General features: G+C 38.9%; 1 protein-coding gene across 1 annotated transcript in view; it reads right to left on the bottom strand.

The window, feature by feature from the left end:
• The window catches only part of FGF12 (fibroblast growth factor 12), a 596,324-nt gene extending 586,915 nt beyond the window's left edge, over positions 1-9,409 (bottom strand). Inside the window, exons 1-2 of the mRNA XM_008266666.4 lie at positions 9,252-9,409; positions 8,958-9,100 (exon numbers count right to left, since the gene is read on the bottom strand). Coding sequence (XP_008264888.1) covers positions 8,958-8,970 — 13 coding nt within the window. The 5' untranslated portion in view covers positions 8,971-9,100; positions 9,252-9,409. The remainder of the gene's footprint in view (positions 1-8,957; positions 9,101-9,251) is intronic.
• Positions 9,410-14,452: the final 5,043 nt, after the last annotated feature.

The following is a 14,452-nucleotide window of genomic DNA, read 5'->3' as shown; positions in this document are numbered from 1 at the left end:
GGAAGTTATGGGGGGGAAAAGCCATTGTAAACCATAAACTGTACTTTGGAAATTTGTATTTACTAAATAAAAGTTTAAAAAAAAAAGAATTGGAATCCAGGTTTTCTCTCACTTAGTCTAATATCATGTTTTTCTCAGTAGAACATGCATTGAGTTCATTCTGTGCCTCAGTGTATCAATCCAGGATACAATTTCATAAACCCTCCATTATGCATGCTCCAATTTGAAAACTCAACCTAAGAACATATAATAAATCAGGTATTCAAAAACTACAACTTATGTTATCATTCAACCAATCATCTGATGTTTAAAGACTGATACTGGAGGTAGTGTTTGGTGCAGCAAATAAGTTGTTGCTCACGATGCCCACTTCCTGTATTAGAGTGCCGGATTTGAGTCCTGGCTCCACTTTCAATTCCAGCTGCCTGTTAATGTAGACCCTGGGAGGCAGCAGGTGATGGCATAAGTACTTGGGTCCCTATCACCCATGTGGGACACCCAGACTGGCCCAGCATCAGCTATTGCAGCCAGTATAGAGTGAATCAGTAGATGGCAAATCTGTCTGTTGATCTGTTTCTGTCTGTCTCTTCTCTCTGCCTTTCAAATAAAAGTGAAAATAAATAATTTTAAAATAAGAAATGAGTGGGGCCAGTGTCGTGGATCACTTGGTTAATCCTTCACCTGCGCTGACGGCATCCCATATGGGTGCCGGGTTCTAATCTCTGTTGTTCCTCTTCCAGTCCAGCTCTCTGCTGTGGCCCGGGAGGGCAGTGGAGGATGGCCCAAGTGCTTGGGCCCCTGCACCTGCATGGGAGACCAGGAGGAAGCACCTGGCTCCTGGCTTCGGAACGGCACAGCACCGGCCGTAGCGGCCATTTGGGGAGTGAACCAACAGAAGGAAGACCTTTCTCTCTGTCCCTCTCTGTCTATAACTCTATCTGTCAAATAAATTTAAAAATTTTAAACAAATAAGAAAAGAGTAAATACTAATACTGAGTATCCTACATCATTGCTTTCTTTGTTTTACTCACCTTGAGGGTTTTACTGCCTTTGCATCATTAGTTTGCTTTTTATATTGATGTGAATGCAAAGTCCACAGGTTAAAAAGTACCTGTGTCATCTCCTATGTGATTATTTGCAAACTTGCAAATAAAATGTGATTTACATGGCAACCTTTATCTTGACACTTAGCAAATATATTTCTCCTTTAAATCCCAGAAGAAAGAACGAACTAAATTCAATTTTAAATAGCTGGAGATGTTGAAAGTATTTCGAAATGAAAGAAGAACCTTTGGAGAAAGCTATCTGATTTTTAAACTTTCCAGATTTTAACAATTAAAATGATCACACCATAAATTCTGTGTAACTGTCATTTTTATAGAGCATCTAAACACAATAGAGTATGTGAACGAGACTGACAGCAAAAAATAATCTGAACATATTTGGGAGACAGAACATATCTAGATTTTCAGTCTCCAAATAGCTGAAAAAAAAGTTCCCAGTTTGCTGTTGTGTTGAGGTTTGTGCAACCTGTTTGAATGTTATCAGTATTTGAGGATTTGATTGTTTCATATGGGTGATAATTATAGGAATAAATGGGATAGGAAGAGGTCGATATTACTACCTCCTGCTTCATGTTTGTTAAGGCAAACTTTGATGTGTATAGTTATCTTCTGAATGGTCTCTGAAAGCTTCTGGCTGCTTATTCTGTGGCCTATCCCTTTGGATTACTTCTCAGGCTAATGGCCAATCCACAAAGACAAAAGAAAAAAAAAACACCTCACCACAGAAAAGCAGCTTCTTTTCACTTCTTTCATGCCGCATAAAGCCTCACTTTCAGTTATCTGTGCTCTTTGAATCATTGGTTATAGGATTTATTTCAGGTTTAAAAAAATAGGCAGATTATGCAATAAAGGGAAAAAAAAGTTCCATGCAGGGGCAACAGGTGTCCTTTTGGACTTCTGCCAAGGCACCATCAGTTACATGGCTGGACTTAAATACCATGGCCTCCCTGAGTGAGAGTTTCATTCCCAAAGTTTCACTCAGAAAGACAGAGACAGGGATTATTTCAAAAAGTAACTGGAGGGATGAGAAAACTAAAATTAGAACTATCAATACAGAACCTGAGGGGAAATCCTACCATGCTCTGCATGCAAGGATGCTAATAAGAACATGAAGAAGATGTTGGGGAAAATGACATTTCATTTTAGCCTCAGATTATCACCACCTATTTTACATTATCTATTTCCCATCCCAAGCCTATGGCATAGGGATTATGTCTCTTTTCTACACATCTACTTTCTTAACATTGAATGAGTGATAATAAAAGAGAAGGCTCATGCCATAGGAATCCTGCAGTGTGCCTGATAAGGAACACAGGTGCATTTTGTAACTTCATAGTAACCACGGTGCAGCTTATCTATTGTTTCACAACTGATGATGCCTAATCACCTCATGGATTCTTTTATAGCTCATTTCCACATACCATGGAGCACCTAGAGATTCTGACAGGAACCCTTGATTGAGAAGCACCCTTGGTCACCAGAATTTAAGCCCAACCAAAGGGTAGACCTTTACCCAACATATCCCCAACCCCAACCCCATAAGCTGTTATATAACAGACTCAAAACTAAGTTGTAACAACAACGGAAACAAATTCAGATACTAGGAACAGGAATTGAGGCACAATGGGTTATGCCACAGCTTGGGATGCCCACATTTGATATTGGACTATTAGTTTGAGTCCTGGTTACTCTGCTTCTGATCCAGCTTCCTGCTGATGCATCTCAAGAAGAAGTAGATAATGGTTCAAATGCTTGGACCCATGAGAGCCTCAAATGGAGTTCCAGGATTTTGGCTTCAGAGAGACCCAACCCTGGCTGTTCCATGCTTCTGGAATACCAGCAAACAGATCACTCTATTTCTCTCCACCCCCCATCTTCAACAAAGAGGAAAATAAACTTTTTTAAAAAATTTGGATATTAAATAATTTACTGTAAAAATATAGAATAAGCACAAAAGAAATGCCTAAATGAAAGTATAGAAGTCAATGAAGATCATTTGAGTTGTCTATGCAGTATGTTTGCTGCTAAAACTACAAAAATGGCAAATGAACAATTTTTCTACCTTCCAGGATCTCTCATTCTAGTGAAAAGACAGCTAATAATGATGAAAATCAAACTCTGAGTCTAAAGAACTCTAGATGATTTATTGGTAGGAGTTGTATTTTATACTGATAATATTATGATATGGAGCTTGGGGTGGGTACAATATTCTTATTCAGAGAAACCAAGGTAAGATGAGTTCCTAAATCACTTGGACTTTCTGAATATCTGTTTTGTTATCTATAAAATTAAATCAAAACAAACAATTCTATAAGGTAGATAATACATGCTAAAAGTCCTTTGAGAAAATAAAAAGTATCCCATGAACACTATTTATGGCTGCTAATAAGTGACTCACAAGTTAAAAACTCCATATTAACAAATACAATAAACTATTATTGGTCACCCTGTAGGTATAAAACACCATACCTAATAGAGTCATTATTTCAGAAGCTTAAAGAAAAATAAGAAGAAATAATGGCGAATAACTCATTAGCCACCAAACTTATTACTGAGACCAATAAACTTCATAATAACCACTTAAGCCAGTCAGTAGGTTCCTAACATGTCCATTGGAACAGCTTCTAGAGCAAATACATAACTTCAATTCAAATGTTCTCCCATAGAATAACTTTGCTTAAAGAAACCAAAGGGGAAACAAAAAAGCAAGTGTTGTTGCTATTGAATGCTAAATGCCTCTTTGGAGGTCATTAATAACTGTGAAGCTTTCTATTATAGTCTTCTGATTTAACCTACTCCAACTCTGAAAGATGAATGGAGAAGACAAATAATATGATAGAACTTGATAGCTCTTGAGCCTGTTCAAGTATCTTTGGACTTTAAGTCCCTACAGGGCAAGTCAATATCCTATTTATATCTCTATCTCTTGCATTCAAGAATGTGCCTAGAACAATGTGGAAATTCAGTAAGCATTTTGAATTAAATGAACTGAACCTCCTTTAATATTTAAGAACCTTGAGACCCAGAGAGGGAAAGTGATGTGTCCAAAGTTACAACATTAGAGGTAAGGTAAGAACGTATATCTCCTATGTCCAATGCCTATAATATTACTTATGAATTTCCTGTATTATATTTTACTTATTCTACAATAATAGCTTCAATGTTTTCTGATTCTTGTTGTTGTTTAGCCATAAAATAAATTTTTTAAATATCAGTTTTCATTTCTGCTGAACTAATGATTACATAGACATTTCCTTTCTCCTCCAGAGGGTGAACCATCCACGCTTCAAAGAAATGACTGTTTTATACCTTCAATATGTTGCTTCATACTGCTGGCTGGACTATGATGGCTGGGATGAAACCCAGTGAATTCAATCTTCACTGGGAACACCTGTGCAAGTCTCTGGACTCACACTAACATCTCTAGGTGCCCTCTTGGTAACCAAATTTCTTTCATCTCTCCCAATTTACAGTCTTATGGGTGCATAAACATGCCACAAAAAAACTAATGAATGCTCTTCAAATCATATATCTTCTACCTGAGATAAACACCAGGATGACAGCAAGAGCATTAGAGGCTCAAATTATGCCCACAAGAAGTTTAATCTAAAAATATTAGTGAAGCTACAAGAATGAGATCTTTAATATCAAGGATTGCTACTTGGTTTTCTTTTATATTCTCAAAGCTAAGCACAATGGCAAATAGCAGATGTTCAATAAATATATAAATAGCAGAAAATTTACAATGCTGATTGTAAAATGATGAAGTATGTTAAGGATAACAAGTACTTAGGTCATGTAAGTTATGACAATAAAATGTCAACTTGATGTTGAGGAGGTCAGAGAAAATTATATGAAGCAAGAGCTATGTCAAACAAATTTTCTGAGAGTTGAACATAAATGTATGACAATGAGAAGAGGGTAAAGCCACACTCAATCTATGAAGATAGGCCTTGATTTAAGCAGTCTCATAGCATCATATTACAATGGACTAACAGCTGGACCTCTCCAGGAATTCAAAATGAATTTAGAGAATAAATGTTCAAAGATAATGGAAGTCGAAAGTAAATAGCTTGAGGAAGAATAGATAGAGTATTAAAGGTGAGTTTGTGGGCAGCCACTTTGCCTAGTGGTTAAGAGCTCTTAGAACGCTCATATGCCGTTTTGGAATTGCTTGGGTTTGAGTCCCGGCTCTTCTCCCAATTTCTGCTTCTTGTTAATGCACACCTGGAAGGCAGGAGGTCATGCCTCAAGTAATTGGGTCCCTTCTACCACAGTGAAGACCTGTTTTAGATTTCTGTTCCTGTCCCAGCCCTCCCTCTCTATCTCTCCCAAGTAAATAAATAAAATGTTACTCTATTTTCTGATCTAATTACAAAGCAGGCAACTTTTTCCTCCTTTTTCCCATTATTTACGAAAGGAATCAGAATACTACAACATGATAACTCATCCACATCCTCCAAATTGAATGGACAGATGTTATCAAATCTTCTCTACTGAGGTACCTACCTGAGTGGTGTTATTCATAAGTACAATTGGGTCTAGAATCTAGAATCAGTACTTCTTCAACTTAAACATGCATGCAAATGACCATCAGAGCTGCTAAAATATAAATTTGACTCAGTAACCTAAGATGGGGCTTGAGATTATGCCTTTCTAACAAGTTCCCAGTTTTTACTCTTGCTGCTATCTGTAGACCACCATTAGCAAGGGCCTAAATCAATGATTAACTCTGGCTGTTTACTAACATCACTTGGGGGGATATTTAAAATTGCCTGTGCCCAGAACTCACCCAAGAACCAATTAAGCCAGAATCTCTATGGGTATGGCCATAGCACCTTTCTATCTGCAAAGCTCTGTAGGAATTTCTATAGGTAATATACCAACCTGAGATTAAGGACCTCAGAAAGACATGATATAGGCAGGAAAGCATAAATGAGAAGAAAAAATTAAAGATAGATAGATAGATAGATAGATAATAGAGCAAGCCTCTTTCTTCCCTCTAAATCAATGCTTCACAAAATTTTTGGTGCATGCAAATTACCTAGAGATTTTGACTCAATAGACCTGAAGCAAAGATAAGTTTCTGCAGTTCTAGAAGCCTAGTCTGCAATCCACATTTTGATTAGTAAGAGTCTAAATCAGTAGGCCCAAATATTTCTGTACCTAGGGACATTTAAATATACCTATGCTTTCCTTCCACCTCAGCTTTGTATTTTAATTGGTGGGGGGGGGGTGTATAAAAAGCATGCCAGGTGATTTTAATGTGCACCCAAGTTTGTGAAACACCAGTCTAGATACTCTATATCATACGTCATTTAAGATTATCAAATCATTAGGATCTACAAAGCACAAATTCTGTCAAAGCTGCTCAGACAACGCAACAACCCAAATTCTTTGAGATAACACTAATTACCATAGTATATAAAGATTGCTGAAATTAGGCTCTGAATGCATCAATTTTTAATTGATTTATTTTCTTCTTTACCCTCCGTCATAGAAAGTAAGACAAAGTAACAAGGAAGCAGTAAATTATTCTGTTTGAAAAGTAAATGGAGTTCAACTTGCTAGATCACCTGAGCAAGTGCTCTAAGAAAGCTGATCAAACGCTGATCACGGGATTCAAGATTAAATCTGTCACTCAAATTTTTTCTAGGATGGAGAACTCTTGACCCCTCAACTGAATCATATGATGTAACTCTTTTACTATATTTTAAGTTTCTGATGAAAATTATATATGCTTACATTTGCAAAAGTCTTCCTTGAATTAGATTTAACTCTTAGAAAAATACATTTGTACATGGCAGCACATGAAGGATGCACCAATTAGAATGCAATATGCATGCACATTCCCTTTAATATACCTTTTTTTCTCTAGAATAAAAATTTCAAGTTCGTTACAATTTTTAGCTGTGCCATCTGCATCGACTTAGAAAGTGAAGCCAATGTATAAATAATTAGCTATACTTAATGTGATTGCTAACTGGCTAATTCAGCTACATAAGGGAAATCTAGACGCTAACACGCATAGAGACTTTCATAATATCTTTGGTCCAAGGCAATTGTGGGTCTTTTGCAAATTGCCCACTGTAATGTCTGTGACAAAAGTCTTCATTGTCTTCAGATCAGTGCTGTGATCCATATCACTGCCATCTGACTGACATGAACTTCTGGCTTCATTCTTATAAGATCTCTTTCTGAGATTCATTCTCTCTCCTGAACTCCCCCAAACTGGCAAAGTAGCTAAAACTCTACTGTGGCATGCAGCACATTGTGGGCAACGAAGGGAAACAGAAGATCATTGCTGAGAGATATGTCCTCGTTTTACAAGGACCAGGAATTAGTGGATAAGTGGCAGGCAAAAATGTTGTAGAGAATCTTTGCAAGATAAACAAATTTAATGACCAAATACCAAGTATCATCTAAGCACTAAAAAAATGGTTGCATAGTAAAATGACACTTTGTCAATCTTATGGTTCAGAAACACTTAGCTAGAATATCACAAACCTCTACAAGTTAAGGAATATTTTCATTTAAACATGGGTTCTTAATAGAATTAATAAGTATATGCCTCAAGTATACTCATAGACATGGATTCTCTGTGATACGCACATCACTGTGAGACACAGAGAGTCTCATCTTTGTGTTATGAGAAAAATCTAAAATGAAAAATCACCAGCTGGTCTTAATCTATTGTCAACTCAGTTCTTGTTACACTTTAAATGCTTACCCAGGTTCAAATACTTTAAGTCTACCAATTAAATACTTAAAATACTTTTATTGAGCATACAGCTGCTATCATTCAACACTCTGGTTTTACTAATCAGCCCAGAAATAGGAAGCCCATCACCATTCCCTGAGCCCAAGTACATTACCACCCTGACTGACATTCTTGGTTTAAAAATAAAACCTTGCTTCAAATATAGCTTCTGGAGTTCTGGGTAATGAATATAGTTTCATAAAAGTTGACATCATTTCTTTTGATTTTACCAGAATTAAATACAATCAATATTCCTACTGGATATCTGATCATATCCCTCAAGCCTCTCACAACCTGGTGGGCGTTTTAAGGAGGAAGAGGAGGAGGAGGAGGAGGAGGTGGAGGAAGGGGATGAAGATGGGGGTTAAAACCAAGGGATATCCAATCGCACAATCTAACAGTCATTTTGTTTATGTGCCTTAAATATGCCACCCAGAAGTTGATTTTTTACAGTTGCTTTACCAGTTGGTATGTGTACATCATGCAGATCTGTTTGTGAGGAGAATATTAATATTGACATGTCCAGAACTAGTAAATGCATCATGCTTGGGAACCAAGCAGTCTTCCGATACACCGTTCTTCTTAGAGGTCAGTTCTAACGCATGCTGTTTCAAATAGACCCAATTTCTCCGCTGATATACATTCAAAATGCAGTAGGATGTGGTCATACACACCCAGAAATACCATCTTCAAGGGGTGGGGGTGGAGAAATCCAAACATTTTTTTAAAGCAATGCATTACTGGATATCAGATACAATCGTGCCTGTCAGCAATCCTAAAGCAAATGAAATACATCTATTCGTGCCCATCCATTAGACAGAAAAGAAATAGCTTTACCAACACATCTCTCCTCCCCCTCCATTTTGGGAGGGACTCCCCCCTGGGTGGTGATGGGGGACTCATCACACTTCACTACGCAACTGATGGAGTATTAAACACTGCCTTCCAAGCTGTGGGAGTTAAAAAGTCGCCTTCCTGCCACACTTCCCTGGTGCTGCAACGGACACGGCATCTCCTCCTCCTATCGACCTAGTAGGTTGCTCGCTCCCCAGGCACTGCAGTCCCCTCGCTGAGGACTGCCCTGGCCACACGCACATGCAGCGGGAAGTCCCCCGATAGGGACAGCCACATACCTTTGCTCTCCATTTCGGTCCCTTTTGAGTGCTGGGAAGTTCAATGGAAGTTGGCCGGAAGATGCGGGCCCGCTTCAGATTCCCAAACCTGGGAAGCCAATCTGATGATTTCGCCTGTACTTCCTTCCTTCCCTTCAGGCTTCCTGAAAGATGGGATTTCTTAAACCTTGAAGCTGCAATCAGCCAGCAAAGGACACTTAGCAGCAGATTGCCTCTACAGAGGACAGGCTGCGACGCGCCTCTGATAACGAAAAGCATGCACGGCGCCCGCTGGTTTTTTTTTTTTTTTTTTACCTGGGTCTGGAAGCTGCGAGCAGGAGCTGTCCTCCGAGCGTGGTGCTGCAGGTGTAGTGACAGATCATCCCACTTCGCTCTCTGGATGTACAGCAGATTTGCATGGGCGCTGGCACGCATGCGCAGGGCGTCCCTCTCCCCTCTCACCGCCTCCCGTCCCCGCCCCCTTCGCTTCGCTCCCCAATACGGTCCTCAGTTTTCCCAGATGAAGAGCTGTAGCATTCGGTCACAGAGAAGCGCTGCTAAAAATAAACGCCGGACCGGATTTGCCTCTGCAAACTAGAAGATGGATTGGACTGGGGCTGTGTGCATCAGTCCTGGACGATTTTTCAGCGTGGATTGCAGAAGCTTTAGAGGAGCCTGGGGTCTCCGAGCTGGGTACGGCTGTGTGCAGCAGGCAGCGGGGAGGGAGGAGGAGGGATTCCGGACTCCTGCTTCGGGGTGGCAGTTTGGGTTTCTCTTCCCGGCTGCAGCGGTAACTTTCCCGGTGTCTGCTTCCCTCTCTTTCCCCATTGGCTTCCCACTTCTCCCTCCATTCCAGTATTGGTTTGGGTTCTGCTCTCCAGGATGGGGTGGGTGGTCCTGGAGCCCTCAAAGCTTGATATTCTCCAGCTTCCTTGCCCCTCATGTTCCTTGTTTTCCTGCTTCCCGAGATGCCTTTGGCCTCCAGCTGAGCCAAGGCTTCCAAAGTTCTCCAGACAGAGCCACTGAGGACATTTTGAGGCGCTCTTTCCAGCTTCTTCCAACAATCTACCAAGAAAGTCCCCAATGATGGGGCAACACCTTCCTGATAATAAGTACTTTAAAACGTTATATGTGATCGTTTTTAGGAAGTTGCAGGGGAAGTGTTTTCCTTGTCCAAGGCTCTAAAGAAAGATGCAAAGCTAAAGAGCTCTTGAAGTACTACTTTCATACTAGATTAGTCCAAGTTCTCCTAAAAAATGGTCTGTCCTTGAGAATAATAATATTATTCTTGGGCATAAAAACCAAATGGAGAGAAGTCAGTTATGTGGAATGGCTGAGGAAAGAGATGAACAGATTCATCACACACCTCAGACGACAAAAAATCCTTCCACCGTGGACTTCCATCACATTTTCAAAACATTGGAATGCAACAAAATGTACTTCTAACAAGAAACCCCAGACTGACTATGATTTAATCTTTGGGTGATGGAGAAGGCACCCTGGGACTTTCCAATGCCTTAGGGCTATGCCTACAAATATTAATCATGATGGTTCAGTCAGAAATGGCCATTTACCAGAGGAGGGCTCCCACTGATGGACTGCTGAGGCTTAGCAAACCTTTATTCATTCAGCATCAGGGAATAAAATACCCTAGGATGGAATTAATGAGGCCACAATCTAGAGTCTACTAATCTTTAGGCTCTTTGGAAGCATGCCCAAGTAAACATTTGGAAGAATCACAAAATTCAAGATTTCTTCTAAATGTTTATTAAGTTTAGGAAGTACTCCATGAGAGTAGAGTTGTTCCTTAAGAGCAATAATCTATTTCATTGAGTTAATTTCTGTCGTTGTAACTGTACCCCATTACACGTTCACTCCCTCTCAAAAGCTTTTAAAGAGAAGATAGAGTGTATATTCATAATCGCAAACTTCCTGGTTTTTTTCCTAAAGAATTTTATTAATTTATTTGAGAGACAGAGTTATAAACAGTGAGAGGGAGAAACAGGTCTCCCATCTGTTGGTTCACTCCCCAAATGATTGCAATGGCCGGAGCTGAGCTGATCCAAAGCCAGGAGCCAGGAGCTTCTTCCAGGTCTCTCAGGTGGGTGTAGGGGTCCAAGCACTTGGGCCATCTTCTACTGCTTTCCCAGGCCACAGCAGAGAACTGGATCAGAAGAGGAGCAGCCAGGACTAGAACCAGTGCCCATATGAGATGCCTGCACAGCAGTCAGATTAACCTGCTGTGCCACAGCACACAGCTGGCCCCAATCTTTGTTGTTTTACAGATGGAAAACTAAGTGACACGAGGAGAAACATTTGACTTGATAATACTCACATGGTAGAGCAAAAACTCTCAGAACCTGAAATTCTGCTGTGAAAGCAGAAGTGACCTTCTATTCCAGGTTAGTATCTTATGTAATGACCTCCCCACTATCTACAGTGAATAAGAACAAGGAGAGCCTCCAAATTTATGAACTTACATCATTTTTAGTCATAATTCTTAAAAATACATATGTTTATTAAACAGAAAACAAATCAAATTTAATTCAAAATCTCTGATCTGACAAGCAAGCCCTATCTGTTCTTCTCTAAGCTCAATTCCTAAACAGAGGCAGGTATTTGGAATGCCTGTGTGCTATATTGGAGTGCCTGGGCCTGGGCTTGAGTCCTGGCTCTGCTTGAGAACCAGTTTCCTGTCTGGAAGTAAGCATATGATGGCCCAAGCATTTGCATCCCTGCCACCCAAGTAGGAGACCTGATTGAATTCTAGGCTTTTGGCTTTGGCCTGGCCCAGTCCTAGCTGCTGCAGGCATCTGGGGAATAAATCCACACATGGAAAGAGGGAGTCAACCTCTCACTCTCTCTCTCTCTCTTTCTTTTGAATAAATAAAAATATGTTAAAAACATCCTAGGCAGTAATTGCCATTTTCCTAAGCAAACTTCTAGAATTTCCTTTTCCATACTGTTTCTTACATTTTATTTATGTAGTCATTGCTAGAATATCTTCACTTTATTATATCACTATCACAAATGTCTACAGTCCAAATATTATATTTTTCTCAAGTGCCAACGAAAATTCCTTCCCACCCCTATATAGACTACCCTTATTCTCTCAGCCTGAAATTATTCCCTATTCAGCACACCAATGGTTCTGAATCATTACCTCTCTTACATCATGTATCACCTTCTATAGTTTATCATAATTATTTATGTACATATATTATTTGTGCTCCTCATCCTTATTAAAACCTGGCTCCTAAATTGCCTTTGTCATCTAAAGAGTGTCTTGAATATAGGAAACAATAATAAAGACTAAATTAGTTAATATTAAGTATGAATGTTTTTGTGTGCTATACTATGTTACATTGGCTACAGAGAACATAGTAACAAATAATGATAATTTTGAGTTAACACTAAGAGCTTACTAAGTACCAGGTACTATAATGAGGATTCCAAATGTCTTCATTAATTTTATCTTCATAAAACTCTATGAGGTTTATACTCTTATTACCTGTATTTTAAAGCTGAGAGAGCTGAGGAACAGAGAAGTTAAAGTATGAATAAAACATTATCTCTTTCCTGCAGAAGCATAAAACTTAATAAATGTGATAGAAACATAAATTATCTTTAAGAATATCATAGGTATAAGATAGAGGCTGTCATGCCTTAAACTTATGAGTAAGGAAGACAGAGGTTATTACAGTTGTAGTAGGCGTACACACCAGGTTGTTGTTAGCCAGCCTGGGAGATTTTTGAAAGTTTCTTCAGGGAGACACACTGAGCCAGCTCTTGAAACGTTGATGGCTTGAGAGGGGAGGCAGGAACCACATGAGCCTACAAAAAGTGCTTTGAACAGAAGTAGGTACCATCATTGTCAAGTTTTTTTTTTTCCAGAAGATGTGAACCTCCAAAGTGGAAGAAGAAAGTAGAAGGATGTAGAGAAATGTTCCATATTGATCAGAAGCCAGAGCTCCTACCCCCGAGTGCCTTGAGGAGATTAGACCTCTTTATCTCACCTGAATTTTTGTCATAAATTTGAGAAGAGAGACAGGAGAGTATCATGAAAAGAAAATGGGGTTTGAACCAGGAAGGCATAAGTTTAAATGCAGCTTGTCCATTATGACTCACTGTACCACCTTAAACAATTTAATTAGTCTCTGTGGGTCATAGTTTCATCATCTATCAGTGTAAGCAATATCATCTTCTAAGCAGAAATTCTATAGGCACTGGCCACAATACATACAGAAGCGCCTAAAATATTCATCACTAAGTATGTTATACTCACATTTATTGGGCTCTTAGATTCTAATGCTATGGATTAGCATTTGGGAAATTTCAAGTCTGCTCCCCCAACTTTTTTTTTAACAAGAAAAGGATCTAAGCTCCCCCGTCCCAAAGTGAGAGAGGATTTAAAGAGAAAATTGCTTCATGAAAATGTTAATAAGAAATCATCTGAACTAGTAATGATGAAGTTTCTTGAAAGAGGATCCTATAATAGAGGAAATAGACTAGTAGAAAGACAACTTGCTCTTTCAAAATGTCAAGAATTAGTTGGGACCAGGTCCTGTGTATGTAGGGTAACTTGACTTTCTGGTTTTCTCAAGATAGTCCCCTTTTATACTCACTAGTTTTTAAAAGTATCTTCTTTCACCATCAAGAACTTTTCTGGTTTAAGCAATAGTTTACATGGCCACATTACTTATGCTGCTCACCTGGATGAAAGCAGCACCTTCTACATGGACAGTCCAACTTATTTCTGGTTAACCTATGTAACTGATTGCCAGTGTGGGTATAGTTAAATTCTTCTAACTTTAGTTGCTTCTAGAATGTACAGAAACAATATAAGTGATTCAAATAAATTAATGTCAATGCAATATATTATAATCAACAATTTAAATGGCCTTGTTAATCAACTACCAGACCAAATATTTTCTATATACTCACCATTTTTTTCCACAAGTGCTGAATATAAATTGAGAGGAATGTCTTTTCTTTGTGCTCAATTATTTTCTTACTACTTATCTTTGATAATTGGATGATCTATTATTTAAAAAAAAAAAAGCCTGATGACCATCTAGAACTTTTTGGTGATGATACTAAGGTCACCTCACCTCTATAAATGAGTACTTATCACAAGACAGGAGAGCAAGTGTTTGGCTCACAGTCTCTATTGGGGATATCAGATCTGACCTATGACCAGAATGTAAGCTCCAGGAGGGCAAGGACCAGGTCTACCTTGCAGATGCAGCTTCTAGAAAAGTGTGTACTGTAATAATGAGGTTTTATTTAAACCCTGATGAGTAAATGAAAAATTTAATGAGATAAAACTTTTTTTCATGTCGAAAAAGTCAATTCACCTGACAAATCTTAATTGGCCTAAACTTGGTCACAAGTGACCTACAAGAGACTGCAAGATCTTTATGAGGCAAGAAGTCAGTTTGCAAATGCACTCAGCGTTTACTCTAAGACAAAAACCTATAAATAATCAGATGTGGGTTCAAGTATCTCTGAGCCTG

Source organism: Oryctolagus cuniculus, chromosome 4, assembly GCF_051225735.1.
Source record: "Oryctolagus cuniculus isolate XC-2025 breed Fujian yellow rabbit chromosome 4, ASM5122573v1, whole genome shotgun sequence".
NCBI lineage: Eukaryota > Metazoa > Chordata > Mammalia > Lagomorpha > Leporidae > Oryctolagus > Oryctolagus cuniculus.
The sequence above is the reverse complement of the archived record's forward strand: the minus strand, read 5'-3'. Positions and strand labels throughout refer to the sequence as shown.